The following is a 16,956-nucleotide window of genomic DNA, read 5'->3' as shown; positions in this document are numbered from 1 at the left end:
AAACACACACAGCACTTACCTGCAAGGAAGGGGCAGAGGACTTGTAACAACTGCCTTCAGGAACCAACTGAAACAAAAGGAATAATGGAAAAGGAACGGGTGTGGCAACATAAAACAAACATATAAAGGAATCCAGGAGACTGGGAATTCCAGGAACGGAATACAGGAATGAACCCAGAAAACCCAGCATAAAGAAAACCAGACATGGAATAGAAAACAAGAAAAAACAAGAAAAACTAAACAAGAATTGTAAAAAGAGTACTGGATACCAGAAGCCATAGCCAGAAACGATCCGCAGCAGGAACAGGACGTGACAGTGTATTACCCTGAAAGTGCCTGTGTTGGAGTGGAAGATAATCTGGTAATTGAGTCTAGTGTAAGAATAGGTTTGGTTTACATCTGTAACTACCTAGCTAGCTACTGCCAGTGGCATTTTTAAACAACTTTTAATGGGAGATAAGAGACTGCCATTGTGTCATTGATCCTAGTGTTTTTTTGTTAGCTGTAGAAAGAAAATACTTATTGTGGGAAAAGTGTTGTTGAGTAAAATGCAAAAAAAAAAAAAAAGTTCCTCTTTCCAAGCTACTGCCGCAGTGGCACTCACACAAACTTCGAGTGGTAGATAGCCTCCTTTATTAATTTTAGACTTGTGGTTACGGTTAGTTCTGTGACATATTATTAGCCACTGCCACTTAATACCAACTTGAGTAGTTGAGTAAAGAGCAAAATCAAGTTCCACTTGCATAGCTACTACTACAGTGGCACTCAGACATACATTTAGTGGAATATGGTCTCCTTCATTCATCCTAGATGGGTGGTTACAGTTAGTTCTGTGAATATAAACATACAGAATTAAGCCCTGCACTAAAACTTCCACTGTTCCTGAGTGGCAGCAATGACTAGAGTAAACATAATCCCCAATACATACAATAAAAACTAAGTTAACTGCACTTTATCCCAAATCTCTATGCACATCTAAATAACTGGAGGTTTTTAGTATAATTTCAATGGCCATTCAAGTGTAAGCTCACCTGCCACATCAAGGTTGTTTCTATTTTTGAAAGGCAATGTGGTAGCCAAAAAAGCTACAATGGTTGGTGACAGGCTGCCCCTGAATTTATTTGAGAGAGAGAGACGACCACCAGCAGGAATAGACCCAAGGGATGGTTTGAGTTTGGTGATAAAACATGGTGATAATTTATCACTTTTTTGTTTTCAGGGCATTGACAGAGTGCAGCTTCCCAATAGGATATCAACCTTCCTCACGTTATGTCCAAGCGGGAGATGTATTGGATTTTTACTTTAAGAACCAGGTCTCCCCTTGAACTTAATGTTAAATGGGATATCTAATTTTCGTATTAAATTATTGCTATTAATATAATTTTAATTGCCAAATGGATTAGTTATTAATTTCATTATATGTTTTTCTTATATTTTTATTTCATTATTTCAGCTTGTTTTCATTATTTGTATTTTTTTATTTTTTTACTATTTTGTATTATTGATGTATTTTCTATGATAATTTTTGGCTAATTCTACCATTTGCACATCTTTCTCTTTTTTCTCAATAACCCTAGCAAGGGGTGCGGGGTTCCAAGCCTGGTTGTGTACTCACGATTTGTCTAACAATTATTGTCTAGTGTTTGATCTAAAATTGTCCTTGTATTCCGCATTTAGATTCCTACTAAAAGCTAGAAAAAATGCTGATAATTAATTTAAAAAAAAAACATATTTAATGTGATTATTACAAATAAATATTTTTATGAATTAATATTCATTAAATGTTGGTCAATTAAAATATTGTGATCAGCCACAACATTAAAACCACCTTCCTAATATCAGGTTCTGTCACCTTTATATCATTGCCAACATTAAATTTTTCTGCAATTTGAGCCACAGTAGCTCTTCTGTGTGATCGGTCCACATGGGCTAGCCTTTAATTCCCACATGCATGTTCACCGGTTGTTCATCCTTGCACCACTTTCAGTAGGATATAACCACAGCATACCAGGATCAATACTTAACATTTTGGAGATGCTCTGACGCAGTCATTTAGCCATCACTATTTGAGCCTTGTTAAAGTCACTCAGACCTTTTTGCTTGCCCATTTTTCCTGCTTCCAACACATGAAATTAAACAATTGACTGTTCACTTGCTACCTGATATATATCCCACCACTTGACAGTTGCCATTGTAATGATATTTTTTTTCACTTCACCTCTTTAAATGTAGCGTATCAGTGTAAATTTCACTGGGTGCGCCATAAAATGTGCTGCACCTGCCTATGCTTTCAATGTACACAGTGTAGAAGTATGTAAAATAGGTGATGGTGGCCCTCAGTACAAAGGAGGGGCCACGAATTAGGTTAATTGTTCCTTTAAGGGTAAGAAAGACAAGTATTAAATATAAGCAAAATCATGTATAAGAAAATAGCCTAGTTTGATTTGTTGTTTTCCATCACTTTATAGTGACTCACCCAATCTCAATCTATTTATACTTATTTATATCGATTGAATGAACCAATTTATGTAAAAATAACAAATTGTGTTTACTATGCTATGCCGAAGCCTATGTCTGTTTTTACTGTCTGGGTAGTTGACATTTTATATTTAAATCCCTTATCAAACATTAGCTATTTTGTACATGTAAGAATAAAAGTTTTAAGCTTGCTAATACGATATAAATTGTAATAGATCACCTAACCTTTATTTAGTATTTGTTGTCTGCTTGATACATAATTACATTATAATCTAGGTTGAGTAAAAAAAATAAAGAGTTCAACCTTTAAACACACCTTTTTATACTACTGCAAAAAAAAAAAAAAAAACATTTTGAAGCAATGGCAAATTATGGCCTTGATTTTATATTTTTGGATAAGCATTTCAAATGTTTTAACATTGTGAAAAATACGTAAAAGATTTAGATATTTTACTAAATCGATAATGTCACAAAAAGAGGGAAAAAAAATCCTTACTGACTCCATAACGGCAAGTAGATTTCTACTGGGATGATTCATTATTCATGTGCATATTCATTATTTCCTTGAATATTATGCTATTCAAAAGGGGAAAAAAAAAAGTTAAAACATGCAGGCCTTTTTAAAAATGGGAGGTGATCAGCGCAAAAAGTAAAATAGAATGTACATACGGTACAAAGGCAGTATCAAGTATATAAATCTATGGATACAAAGCAAAAGACAAATTATGGTGCAGTACAATTGGTAGGCTAAGTGGGATATGTATAGGTCAAGTGCACACTCACACTTTTTATAGCTGTACCAGCTCTTTTTGGAAGGCCTGGACTGAATATTCCCCGTCTATGGATATATGTAGAAGGTCTTCCAAGCTTGATTCCAAAGTTATGGAGACATCATGTGGAATAAAAAATGCCAATGGTATGGTACACTTACAGAAATGATATAAAAGGAGGAAATAATCCTACTTACGTAACCCAGAGCAATATCCTGTTCTGGTATGAAGAACGTGAGGTGGAATAATCCCCACCCAAGGATATATGCAGGAATCGGATAAGTGGTAGAAGCTGTATATATGGATACTCCACAGGTAAATATATATATATATATAAAAGGTACTTTATTGTGTAAAAAAAAAAGCTGAATGCAACAGCAAATAGTGCTTGAAAGATTGAAAGCTGCTTCTCAGCGTCTGCTTTTTAGGGAGAATATTTTCTAATTTTCAAGTGTGCACTTGACCTATACATATCCCCCTTAGCCTACCAATTGTACTGCACCATAATTTGTCTTTTGCTTTGTATTCATAGATTTATATACTTGATACTGCCTTGTACCATATGTATATTCTATTTTACCTTTTGCGCTGAGCACCTCCCATATTTTATCTTGCTATACATTTCAAAAGGGTGAGGGAACCCCTTGTTGGTGATTTGCTGCCATTTTTGTTGTTCTACTCATTTTTAAAATGATCTACAGAGTCTAAGAAAGTGGCATCTTTCCACATCTTTCCACATCTTTCCATCTTTCCATCTTTCCATCTTTCCACATCAAAATTCCACATCTTTATCCACTGATATTAAATCGATCATGTTAAATTTAAATTCCTCATTATTATATCTGAGTCAGGAGCTAAGGATCTCAAGGAATCCCCAGGTTTTTTTCAAACCTCTTAAAACTATTTTATTAAACCTAGTGAGACTGAACCCGTAGCCTAATAACACCAACACTACTACAATAAGAGTTTGTTCTTATGATTGTTAATATCACTTTTACTATAATTTTCTTTGGTATAATTGCAGAGGGTCTTTAGTGGGGTTGCTTGTACTCTGAACATCCAAAGTTTACCTCGTTAACACCTGCAATTTAATAGTAGTTTCTTTGTTTAAAATAACAATTGAAAATAGCACTTAAACAAAAACACTACAAAATTGTTTAAGATGTCTAATTACAAAAGGTACAAAAGCACACATTTGTAAGAGTAGGTGTTGAATGAAACTACAAATAAACTATTTAACAGACAGTGTAATAGCTGACAATTTACTGTAAATGGCAGTACTGTGAGAAAGCCAGATGTGATTTTTGGAAGTCTGTGTATTTCAATCAGCAATATATATTAAGCTTTCTAATCAAAATATCAACTGGACTATTTTAATTTCCAATTAATATTTTCATTGGAATTCAATCAGTCTTTTGAATCTTCAGTTCATCACTATTAACAGTTTAGCTATTTATTCTTTTCCTTTAGTTAGCAAATGGGCTTATCAATTTTCTAGAATAGAAATGATCAGACAATGCACATTAGCAAAATAAACAACAACATATACCTTAACATTTTTATGAGAAAAACCATATACATACACTTCATGCTTGTTATTAACTCAAATAATGTACAAACAAGCACAGTTATACTAAAAAAATATACCCACTATACCAAAAAAAGGGCCGTGTTAAGCCCTGCCCCCACTTTCGGATTGGCTCTGCCCCCAAACAGCCATAGCTCCACCCCCAAACTTCCGTGCGGCCACTTCAGCTTGCTTGTCTCTGCCTGTGAGCTGTGCGACACCCCAGCTGCCATGCGGCACAGCTCACATGTCCCCCTTTAGCTCTCAGACCTGGGTTATAGTATCCCCCTACCTGGTGGCACCCGGGGCGGACCGCCCCCTCCACCCCCCCCTTAGTCCGCCACTGCTTCTAGTAACTATAACTTTTATCATCCAAAGCTGGGGACATAAAATTAACTCACACTTCTTCCTCATCCCCTGTATAATAGCTTTGGAATTTATATGTACTTGGGATGACATATTAACCAGGGGAAAATTAACCTAAACCTCCTCTACGCCCTCAGCTAATATCCTCTGATCAGCCCCAATAATAATCCCGCCTGTGTAACATTATGTAGGCCCCCCTTGTTCTGCCAAAACAGCTCTGATTTGTTGAGGCGTGGACTCTACAAAAGCCAAGTTGCAAGGTGGGGCCTCCATGGATCAGATTTGTTGTTCCAGCACATCCCTCAGATACTCAATTGGATTGAGATCTGGAGAATTTGGAAGCAAGATAACACCTTGAATTCTTTGTCATGTTTCTCAAACCATTCCTGAAAATATTTTTCCAGTGTAGAAGGGTGCATTATTCTACGGAAAGAGGCCACTGCCATTAGGGAACACCATTGCCATGAAGGTATATACGTGGTCAGCAACAAACTCTAGCTAGGTGGCATGTGTCAAAGTAACATCCACATGAATGTGAGGATCCAAGGTTTCCAAGCAGAACATTGCTCAGAGCATAACACTGCTTCTGCCGGATTGCCTCCTTCCCATGGATCCTGCTGCCGTCTCTTCCCCAGGTAAACAATTCACAAACACCAAGTCACCCACCTGATCTAAAAGAACATATGATGCATCAGACCAGGCAACTTTCTTTTTAACACTATTTAGCACTTGACAAAGTCACTCAGATCTTTTTGCTTGCTTCCAACACATGAGATTTAGGAACTAACTGTTTACTTGCTGCCTAATATATCCCACCCCTTGACAGTTGCCATTGTAACAATATAATATTTTTTATTGACTTCACCTGTCAGTGATTTTATTGCTGTGATTGATCAGTGCATTTAGGACTTATATTTTAATAATATCTGTATTGCTTACTTTATACCTTTGTTAGTGGAACGGGGTATATTGATTATTAATTTACCAAATGTCTCCAACACTCATGGCATAAAACTGCAGGAAACTTGACAGATAATATGATGCCACTGGATGCCACACCCCTGGCACAAAATGTTCCCATACTCATCCAAGAAATATTGTGTCCATGTGTGTTAAAAAATGGTGCCAAGTCTCTTTAAAAGATATATATATATAGATATATATCAAACCCAAACCAGTTATCCGAAATATATATGGGCATGCAGTGGTGACATTCCTTCTTCAAAAATAACTTTAAAAATAAATAATTTTATTCTTATATCTTATATCAGTGCTGCGTAGTAAAACAATGAGCTCAAGTCCTTGTTTTTAACTCATAAAAATAACATGTCTTAGGTAACCTAATTAAAAAAGTTCACTTCCAGAAATATTGGAAATATATGAATCTCTTTTGCATTGACTGCACTTTATATACTATTAATATATTATTTTTTGCTAGAAGAAACAGTATCTCACACAACTCTTGGAAAAATGCTGGCAGTAGGAAATGAACATGTCTATTAGACCAGAGCAATCCATCCAGCCTCTTTGGTTCCTTTTGTAATGTTGCAGGTGGCATTAAAATCTGAGGGAGTTTTTAAAGAGAAGCTACCTGGGAAAGAGGCAAGTGCAATTGACAAAGTCTGGAATTGGGACGAAACTCAATTGGTTGAAAAACCCTTTATTAAGGGTGGTGGGGCCTAACTCTCAAGCAGGCAATATGTGATTTTCAGGAGCTCCTGCAAAAACAAGCATTTAATTTACAAACACTGCTAAAACAAAGCAACAAATAACTCAGAACCAAGCACAGACGATACTTCTAACAAAGGGGACACTAGGGGTCCTGAAAAAAAAAAGCTTTTTCAAGCTTTTCCTGAAGTCTGGCCCTGTGGCCTAATGGCATTGCTGGCACCCCAGTTGGGTGAAGCGGCCGATCACCCACCTGGGGCTGCGCACCTCTAGGTAAACCTACTAAAGCCCCATTACCCCACCTCCCGAACCGGTCGGATTATCCCGGTCCCAACTGGAAACACTAACTACGCGGCAGTAGCCACCTTATTCTCTGCCATTCACGCGACCACGTGGCAACATGGCCGCTGCACCAAAACCTCTATCCTGTAAAGTAGGCCCAGCGGTCCATCTCTTTGAAACCAAATTTTACGAGCTGTGTCAAAACTTCTGGGCTCGTATGTCCTGCCGCTCAAGTTCTAATGCCTCACCTGCTCGAATTCTGTGACGAATGCCAAGGCTCAACACTCCAACCTGAGCAACTATGATGCAAAGCTAAACCAAAACAAGCTGGACGAGACCACGTAGTGCGGAATGTGAGGAAACGGAGGCAGGTGCCCCGAAGGAAGCTTCAATTTCGCCGACTCGGCCCTCCTTAGAACCGATCCCTTCCTGGGCCAATGGTTATAATGGGACAGTTCCACACTCGATACTCCCATCTTCGGAAGGCTTTTGATCAATGCTTCTTACAGAGGCCTATCACTAGGCCCTGAGTTCAAAACCAGCTTGCGGTTTGACAAAGGACTTATAAGACCAGTGCAGTGAACTGTATTTCAGCCCAAGACGGGTGGGGTACAACCAGTTGGAGCTCACGTGACCAATCTCAGCGGGTCATTATACACTTTATACACTTACTAAGGGGTATAGGCTGAGCAGCTTCTTACAGGCAGAGATATAGGCTAACCAGGCAGCTTCTTAATGGCAGAGATATAGGATAACCATTTTTTGTTTGTTGTTTCTCACTGAATGTTTTCCTGCCCAGAGGTAATTTTTACTAAGCAAACAGCCAATTGATACAGCCTGATTTTTTTTCCCTTTGTTTCTGTCGTCTTTATGTTACCTTGTTAATATTTTAGATCTGACTATTCATCAACTTGACATACCGATTAATCTTATTTTCAAGGAAAAAAAACAGTGCAGCCTCTTGACATAACATGTTAATTTCTGTTACTGTATAAGCTTACAATGCCAATTTGACTCTGACATGTCAGTTTAGCCTATTACCTAACATTTCTGATTATTCTTACTATCAAAAGAAAAAAGTGCAGTCGACTATTGACATTTCATTTTGCTGCAACATCCATGTCTCTTTGTAAACCATCTTGCGAAATGTTTATGCATGCTTACCTGTCAAACTACACTACACTAGAAAAATAAACACTTAGCAGGTTAGATATTGCCATACAATTTTCTGCATGTTTCTATTTTTTCTTACTTAAAAATGGTTGATCTGTACAACAGTACAGATCATATTCCGAATAATATGTTTTCATTTAAACCAGGCACTATTACCCTAATGTAATAAATACATTTCTGACACTCATTTGCAATTAATGTTTTAGTAATACAAAAATTTATTTAACAGATGCGTAGGCAGATTACATCATGTAAATAAATAGTTTGTAATTCATTTGCAATTGATCATTACACAACTATGAGCCCTGTGTATTCCTCATGTATGCCAACTGGTATGGACACATACTTACATCAGCCCTATATGTCATACAGTAACGTCATCTATATTAATCTCAATTAGGCTTGAAGAATCAGTATTGGAAGAATCACGATTTCGGTCAATTCTGCTGAAAAACCGAACTCTGAACTAATCCTAAAGCCACTAAAATGCCCAATGACTGGTTGCTTTGATTAATATTATTATTATTATTTACAATATTATGAAAGCAGGAACTTTAACAATAAAAGAGACAATTACAAAATGATACAGGAACAATGGGTAGATGAGGACCCTGCTCAAATGAGATTGCAGTCTAGAGGAGTGGAGTGTAACGACATAATAGTAAGGGCATCTAATGGGACAGCAAACAAACAAGGTGGGGGATTAATATTTGCCCACTGACAGCACTAGCAGCAATAGTTAAAAACTGCCTATGGGTTCATCATTACAATGGATGTTTTATATCTCCTCCATGAGTGGGGGCATTTCTGCTAAATAGTGCCTGATATTGCTGCACAGTCATTAGTAACATAAACCGCTGTGCCCCCACTCATGGGCTTTGGGTTGGGTCTTTAATGGGTAGTGGACAGATCAATGTCCATCTCGTGTCCCCCACAGCTGGACTACAATAAAGTGTTGAAGCCCTTACATTAGGGCTCTAATTATAAAATAATGTGGGAGGACTTCCTTGCAGCCCCGCCCATGGTCAGTGGGTGAGGGCTATACTTAAAATGAACAGGCGAACTTAGTGTCTCCTGCATCCCTTACCATTGACCAGCAGATTTATTAAACTAGGGGAGACCTAATGTCCCTGCCAGCCCCCACCATTGGGCTGCATTTGGGGGCTCTAATATTAAAAGCAGGTGGGATCTAGTGTCCCCCATCTTCCTCACCTTTGGATGGCAGGGGACTCTACATAATATAATATTGCTTAATATTGCTTATTAGCTGTTTTTAGGGTTGAGCTTCTTTATACACTCAAAATGCACATTACTGTGCCACTCTAATTTCTCTGTTAAAATTATGCTTAATGCATATACGCTTGAGTTCTTGTCTCTGTGATGCACTCATACGCACTGCACATTACTGTCAACCTCTGTTTCATATACACGTTGTAAGGAACATTTTGTCAGAACTACAGTATATAATATAAGGGGAATTAAAGGGACACTATAGTCACCAGACCCACTATAGCTTAATGTAGTGGTTCTCGGGTCTATAACATGTCCATGCAGGCTGATCACTGTAAAAACTGCCTTTTCAGAGAATGAAGATGCAGAAAGCTGCATGAAGATGCTGAAAGCTCCCAATAGAGATTCTGATTGGTGCAGCGAGGTATTTTGCCTCGCATGCGCAATGGGCTCTCAGTGCTTTCTTCTGGAAATGCATTAAATTGACAGAGATCATCAAGATTGCTGATGTCAGACACGGGGCCAACTGTGGCGAGACCAGCGTGGCGGTGGAGAAAAGTTGAGTAAAATAACCTTTTATCTTCACAGAGAGAGGGTCTGGCAACCTAAACAGCTAGTTTAACATTATAGTGCTAGGAATACATGTTTGTATTCCTGTCAGTATAGTGTTCCTTTAAGTTTTGAAACAGTAAACATGTATTTAGTGAGTTTAAAATGTAAGCATATTTCATATTCTGGAAAACAGAACTCGGTGTATTTAATACAAAATAATAAATTCCAGAGCTGCTCAGGAGATGGAGTCCAGCAATGAAACTAAATTGCATAAACTGAAAAAAAGAGACGTGGCATATGTAAATAAGTAGTTCATTTTTTATTTCATAAAAAGTCCAGTCACAGAAATTGAAGACTGGGAAGGATTCCACACAGAGTACACAATAAAATTAACACATTTTCTACAAGAACAGACTCATAGCCTATGTTAATAGTACATTCATGGATGAAACATAATAGGCCTTTTTAGAACTCAATGTAGAATCATTCCCAGACTGTAACTGCTGTGTCTACACGTTTGGAAAATAGAAGTGAAGTTTTTAATGAATGATCATTATTCCACCTTGAATTTCACATTGCTACATTGTGAGACCTGTGCACCCATAGGGATGTTCCCAAGTCCTCCTTGGATGGAGGGCCCTTTGGATAGGGCTGATGTGCAATGCCTTTATCTATATGTTGTTGCATGATGTTGATCTAGTTTGTTGTTTTTGTCCACTCAGGTGGCCTGTTTGAGTCACATAGCAGCAAATTTCCTTAATGGTGGAATGGAAGCCAAGCGTTGGGGAACCGCCCATGGAAGTATCGTCCCTTATCAGGTAGGCTTTGGTAATATATTTGCCAGTATTATTTAAAGACTGTGCTAAATAAAAAGCCTTCGGTGTTCAGCATATGTAATGGTAAGCCAAACAGTGCGTTTTCTATGTTATGTGCTTGTTCATAATGTGAAATTTATTTATTTATTTATTATTGCTATTTATAAAGCGCACACAGATTCCGCAGCGCTGTACAATTAGTGGAGAAACGTACAATATACACATACAAATACAAGAGGTAAGAGAGCCCTGCCCGTAAGCTGATATCTAGCCATTGGAGCTCTTTTATACAAAGTGCTTGGCTAGATGGCCCGTGAGCTTACAATCTAAAGGAAACCATGGGGATTTGAGACAAGAGGTAGCAGGGGAAGTTTGGAGGTGATGGCTGAAAGAGTTATCAGAGAGAAGCTATTGGTAAGATGTTAGGGGAATGAAGAGGTAATTGGGTGAGAATCATAATGATCATAGTGAGATCTTGGTGGAAAATTACAATAAATTTGAAATGCTGGCACATAATTAGGTCACCGTAAGGTCTAGATCAAGACAATCCAATTGTAATTCTCTTACATAGTTATAGTCTATGGTCTGTTGTTAAACCACATCTCACTGGGTGTGCAGAAGACTGGGGAGGTTGATCCATCCATCAATCCATCTCCAGAGAAAATCAGACATCATACTCTCTAAACTATGAAATATAGATTGTTTCCTCAATTTTTGATTTTGAATACTGATTTATACAATCAACTGAATAAATGCTAAACATGTGTTAGAAACTGGACCATACAGTAATGTAGTGTGATTATAGGAGTTTTTTTGAGTAAATTCTCAAGAAATGTTGTAGTAGTGTAATTTGACATCTGTATTTTTGGTTTACACTCTTCAGAGACAGAAGCATAAGCACTGCCACACATTTCAGACCCATTTGTCATACAAAGTCTTAAGCTCAGTGTAATATGTCCTGTTTAATGAACACATTATTTTGAATTGCTAATAAAATAACATGGAAGATGATGTAAGTAGAACAAGTTGTCTATTCTCTTAAGTGTTTGGGTCCAACACAGCAGACTCACCATCTGGACTTGGCAGATAGTATTAGTAGTAACTAGGGCTTTTCTTTGGATGTATTGTCCTTATCCAAACAAGTGGGGAGCTTGGCTTCTGCTTAGCAGCGCTGTGGGAAACTCGTTAATCCATTCATTTAAAGGTTCAACTTTAATCTGGTGATATCATGTTCATTTAAACAATTTAGATTACAGTAGTTCTCCTCTAGGTAAATTGCCTGATTTACAGAGCATTGCATTTCTCTTACAATCTATGGGTTGGTTTACAGCTCTATCTACTATCTCACCTGTTATGCTTTTTTTTTCCGATTCTCTGTCCATTTACCTGTTTACTAAGGCTTTCCACATTATTGAAGTTTTTTCAAAGCCCTTTATTAGAATGTATTTGAAACCAATTTTAAAACAAAATGCTCAAGTATAGTACACCTTAGACATTTTATTTGCTCTGTTATATTTACAGTTTCTGGTATGTGGACAGGTACAAGGTATAGATTCAGGGCTGTCCACTCATTTTGGCATCAATTAGCCAATATTTATTGAATATCTAAATAAATATATAAAATCAAGCTTTGATAGGACACTTATAATGTCTAACATTTGCAAGAACAGTCGCTATTATTATCATAGGATAAAGATATTTAATATATAATCCTACAAACATTTTAAAAATGAGTAGACCATGAGCAACATAATTTTTGTATAAAAGAGCAGGAAATAGATACAACTGCCTTGATGAATTTTAACGCATATCTCATCAAACATGTATGCATATGGAATTAGAATGCACGTAATAGGAGCAATAATTTGGTAAGTTTATAAAATAAGAAGTGAGAAACTCTATGAAGATGGTATGATCGAAGAATGCTATGATTTACAAATCAAACCCTACAGAATACACTTAATAAAAATTGACTAGGTTAGCACCAAAAGATTTATAATATATAAATACATTAAATAACAGATTGATAATAAAGAAATAGAGAAAATGACAGGTTCTTAACGGATAAGACTTGTAAAGGATTACCGTTCTCAACAAAGGATAAGGTCAATAAACGGTCATCGTGTGGGCAAACCGTGAGATGGAAATTGCTACCCAATGGTATAGAATTTTACCTACAACTGCATCTTAGAAACATTATACTGAAGATGCAAATGTCCTTAAAAAGTATTCTAAAATCTCAGGTTTACCAGCATGTCTGTTTAACATCCATTATTTAACATAAGGTATCACACTTTGCAAAAACTCCTAAAGGACCATAATTTGCTCAGTAGACCTACTTTTGGCCTGCTTATACACCACGTTGATTCTCCAATAGACGTGCTTTTAAAACATTCCAGCATAAGTCTTTGAGCACTTTCTTTACTCCATGTGCTTTCAGTACAGAGCACATTTTAAAGCAAAACATCTGTGAATTGTTGGCCCGCACATACATTATACTCGCTGATGGCACAATGTGTTTTAAATGTTCCTTTTACAAACATATTTCTCAACCTTTTATCACTGGTTTAGCCTAGATTAAAAATAAACAAGCACTACAGTGAGTTTCTGCGACTGCACAGTCATTTAGCGTGGAAATTAGCAGCAAATTACAGTTGGCTAATAAGTATGCCGAAAATTGATAACTGAAAGTAAGATGTGGCATATCATTTAAATTGTGTTTTTTTTTTTTTTAAAGTGTCAAAATATTGTATTTTTTAAGTTACATAATTTTTCTTTCTTTTTTTTTTTCTTCCTCAAGCGGTCTTTTTGCACAGATGTTGGGGATTTGTTAGGCAAAAATGTAAACGATTTCGAACATCTGCATCTTTGTGCATGACAATAGCCTGATCACAGTCACCCCAGTGCTTCAGTCCAATGAATGTAATATTTAATTAGACTGCACAAAACTTGCCAAATTATGTGATTAAAGATTCTTTTTGTCAAGAATCATGTTCCCAGGATGTGAACTATGTATTTATAGTTCAGAAACCTGGGATTGAACTACTATAATTTTAACTACTGCATTTTGTTCTTATTTTTTGGAGCTTCTTCTTGATTTAAAGTTGATATAAGGTGAGGTCTGTTGTAATGTTTGACTAATACACTTACTGTGCTGGTAAGGTAATCACAAATACAGTTGCATTTGGCAATACCAAAAAGATAAAAAAAAAAGCATATTTGGAAATGCATTATATGTATATAATCTATGCCCTCTTCCTCAACGTTATTGTTCATTTAACCAATTCATCTCCCCCATTCCTGTTGCTGCATTTCCCCTGCCATAGCTATTTAACCTCACCTTGTTTCCTCCATCTTTTTTTACCATTGCTTGGTTCTCCTTCCTTTGGTTCCTCTTCACCGGTATATTTTAAGCTCTCTTTTATATATTGCCTCAATTTCAGGGTTTGCTCCCCCATCTATCTCTACACTCTTGCCACATTGTTCTCTATCCTTGCGGATACAAGGAGAGTGAATACAAGAAGAGGATTATACAGACACAGAAACATAGGCAGCATTAAAAATGTATTGTTACACAGGAATTTACTTCACTTTTTGAGGCTCCTTAATAATCCTCAAATTGAGCTGAAGCATTACATATGTGACAATACATTACTCCTTTTTCTAATACTGCCTGTGGTCCTTTCTGTATACTACTGTGGAAGAAGTTTGCCATTTAGTATTGTGAAGCAACAGGAGAGTATTCTTTCTATATGGGTGTGTGCTTTCTGCTTTATATTAGACCCGAGGAATGACCTGAGTATTGAGTCAAAGGACAGGCCCTATCATTGTTTCATTGTCCTTGTATGTAGATTGTACAGTGATAATAAAGTTGAATCTGAGTTAGTCTTCAGAGCAAGCCTGAGTCGTGGGCATCATTGCAGTCTCAATCATTGGACTGAAGGACAGATCCATGGGCTTGGATCCAGGCTTGTTCTGGGTATCGTCTCCACACAGGTCGAGGCAGATGGTGAGTTTAAGGACATGCCCAAGAGCTAGCCATTAGGAAAAGTTGAGAAGTAGCCCACCACCTATTTTGGTAGTAAGAGGACAGGCACTGGCTGGTTCAGTAAACACAGTTACATTACGCTGCTACAACAAGAATCAGTAATTTGTATATTTCTATACGGTTTTGCAGTGTGATAGCACAACAGATAAAAAACAATGGATTATATATGAATGTATATGCGTGTTCAAATGTGACCCTATTTGGGATCCACCTTCTTCTGCGACAAAGCCATTTAAACTACATGAAAGTTAATTTCATCGGAACTTGAAAGTCTCTGTTTTTATTGCTTTTGTATTCATGCTAGTAGCTTAGAAAATGACTGTAAAAAACTGGTGTGACTAGGAAACAGTGCAGTGAACAGAAAACATATGGACAACTTAATAAGTATGTGCTTTTACTAGTGCATCACTTTAGGCTGGAACCCAGTATTTATAAAATCCAGAACTGTTTCTGTGTGATATCTGATCAGTTAGTATATATCCAAACAAGTGGCTGGTTTGAATTATCTCGCAAATTTTATTAGGAAATTAGACTGCATAAAAAAAGAAAGCTTTCCTTCTAAAGCAAAGTAGTTGAAGTTTTCATGGCAACATTAGCTAACCCTCAATTAGCAAATGTATAACTTGAAGGATACAATCTCTGACATCAAGCCAGTGATAAGTAATACGCTTAACTGTTCTGGACTATAAAGCTGATGTTATGCCGTTACTACATCCCAATCTACTAATTCTACTAATGCATTTTTAAATTGTATCTTTTTAAAGTAATACACCAAGTACCATAACCACCGATACATGCAGCAGAAGTCATGGTGCCAGGAGTGCCCTGGCTTCCTTCAGGAATAAATAGTCAAACCATTTAAGAACAGTTTGACAACTTACCGGGGTGCCCACTACCACCTTTGTATTTTGTCAGTCTCAGGAGGACACATCCATCAAGTTCAATATTGAAACATATTAGTTTATGTTGTTGATCCAAAGGAAGAGGGAAAAACACTGTAGCCATTTCCGATTATACCACAAAAATGGGAACACAATGCTGTGATGTTCTTTTTTGAATGATACTCGTAGTATTAAGTAGATCCTTTGTGAGGGTCACTTGCCATTTTTGTATGCTTCTATGTGCTTGTATGACTCATCAATCTTTTTTTTCTATGATAATGGTAGTGTTAAGTAGATACTTTGGGTGAATGACACCTGCCAATTTTAGAGTTATCTATGGGCTTTATGTATCTTGAGTTATGTGAAGATATTTCCTGTGCCAAGTCCTCAAACTTGCACATTTTGATTTATATTGTTGATTATTAAAGCTGTAAATACCCTAAGAGCTCCTTCACCTTGCAGTTGGATTTTCTAAATCTCCGAAGCACCAATTAGAGGCTGTCCTCTCTGTCCTCTTAATATTGATTGGTCATGGAAAATGTCCTCTAGCTGCACCGAATGGATTATCAGTAGAGATCACAAAAACAGACAATATGAGAACAGACAAAAGCTTAGAGAAACTCAGAAGCTTTCAATCCCCGCTTAGGTCTTAAAATAATAGTTTTTGCACACTTGTGCCATTACAGAGAGAGCCTATTCCAAGGCATTTCAGACTAATCACACCCATATGGGTAGTCCAGAGCTGAAATGCCGGCATCACTGCTGACCCATCACACCACTGTTGCCCCCCAATAATACACCAGACACATCTCGCCCGCATGCAACACTAGCGTGGCCGGTACTGAAATGCTTCAACTCAATTGCACACATTCTGAATACATCTGATCCCAGCATAACCCCCTCAAACCCCTCCAATGTACCCGAACTGACTCATAGGGAAAACCCAAGGTATGACCAAATGCTCTGTCCTACGCATGCCTGGCTGTGAACATATAGCTGATAACGCAAATTTCCGCAGACCCAACCACTTCAGAACCTCCGGAGAGAGACGTAGCTGACTCGCCTGAGTACCCACCCCTATCCGGAAGGAATGTGACGAGTACTGACTCGGATCCAATCCAACCCC

At 37.4% G+C, this 16,956-nt stretch overlaps 1 protein-coding gene across 1 annotated transcript in view; it reads left to right on the top strand.

Moving 5' to 3' along the window:
- SUGCT (succinyl-CoA:glutarate-CoA transferase) overlaps positions 1–16,956 on the top strand; it is a 934,720-nt gene that overhangs the window by 147,599 nt on the left and 770,165 nt on the right. The window contains exon 9 of the mRNA XM_063452136.1: positions 10,809–10,904. Coding sequence (XP_063308206.1) covers positions 10,809–10,904 — 96 coding nt within the window. The remainder of the gene's footprint in view (positions 1–10,808; positions 10,905–16,956) is intronic.

This window comes from Pelobates fuscus, chromosome 4 (genome assembly GCF_036172605.1).
Source record: "Pelobates fuscus isolate aPelFus1 chromosome 4, aPelFus1.pri, whole genome shotgun sequence".
NCBI lineage: Eukaryota > Metazoa > Chordata > Amphibia > Anura > Pelobatidae > Pelobates > Pelobates fuscus.
This window is presented reverse-complemented; position numbering and strand designations above follow the sequence as displayed.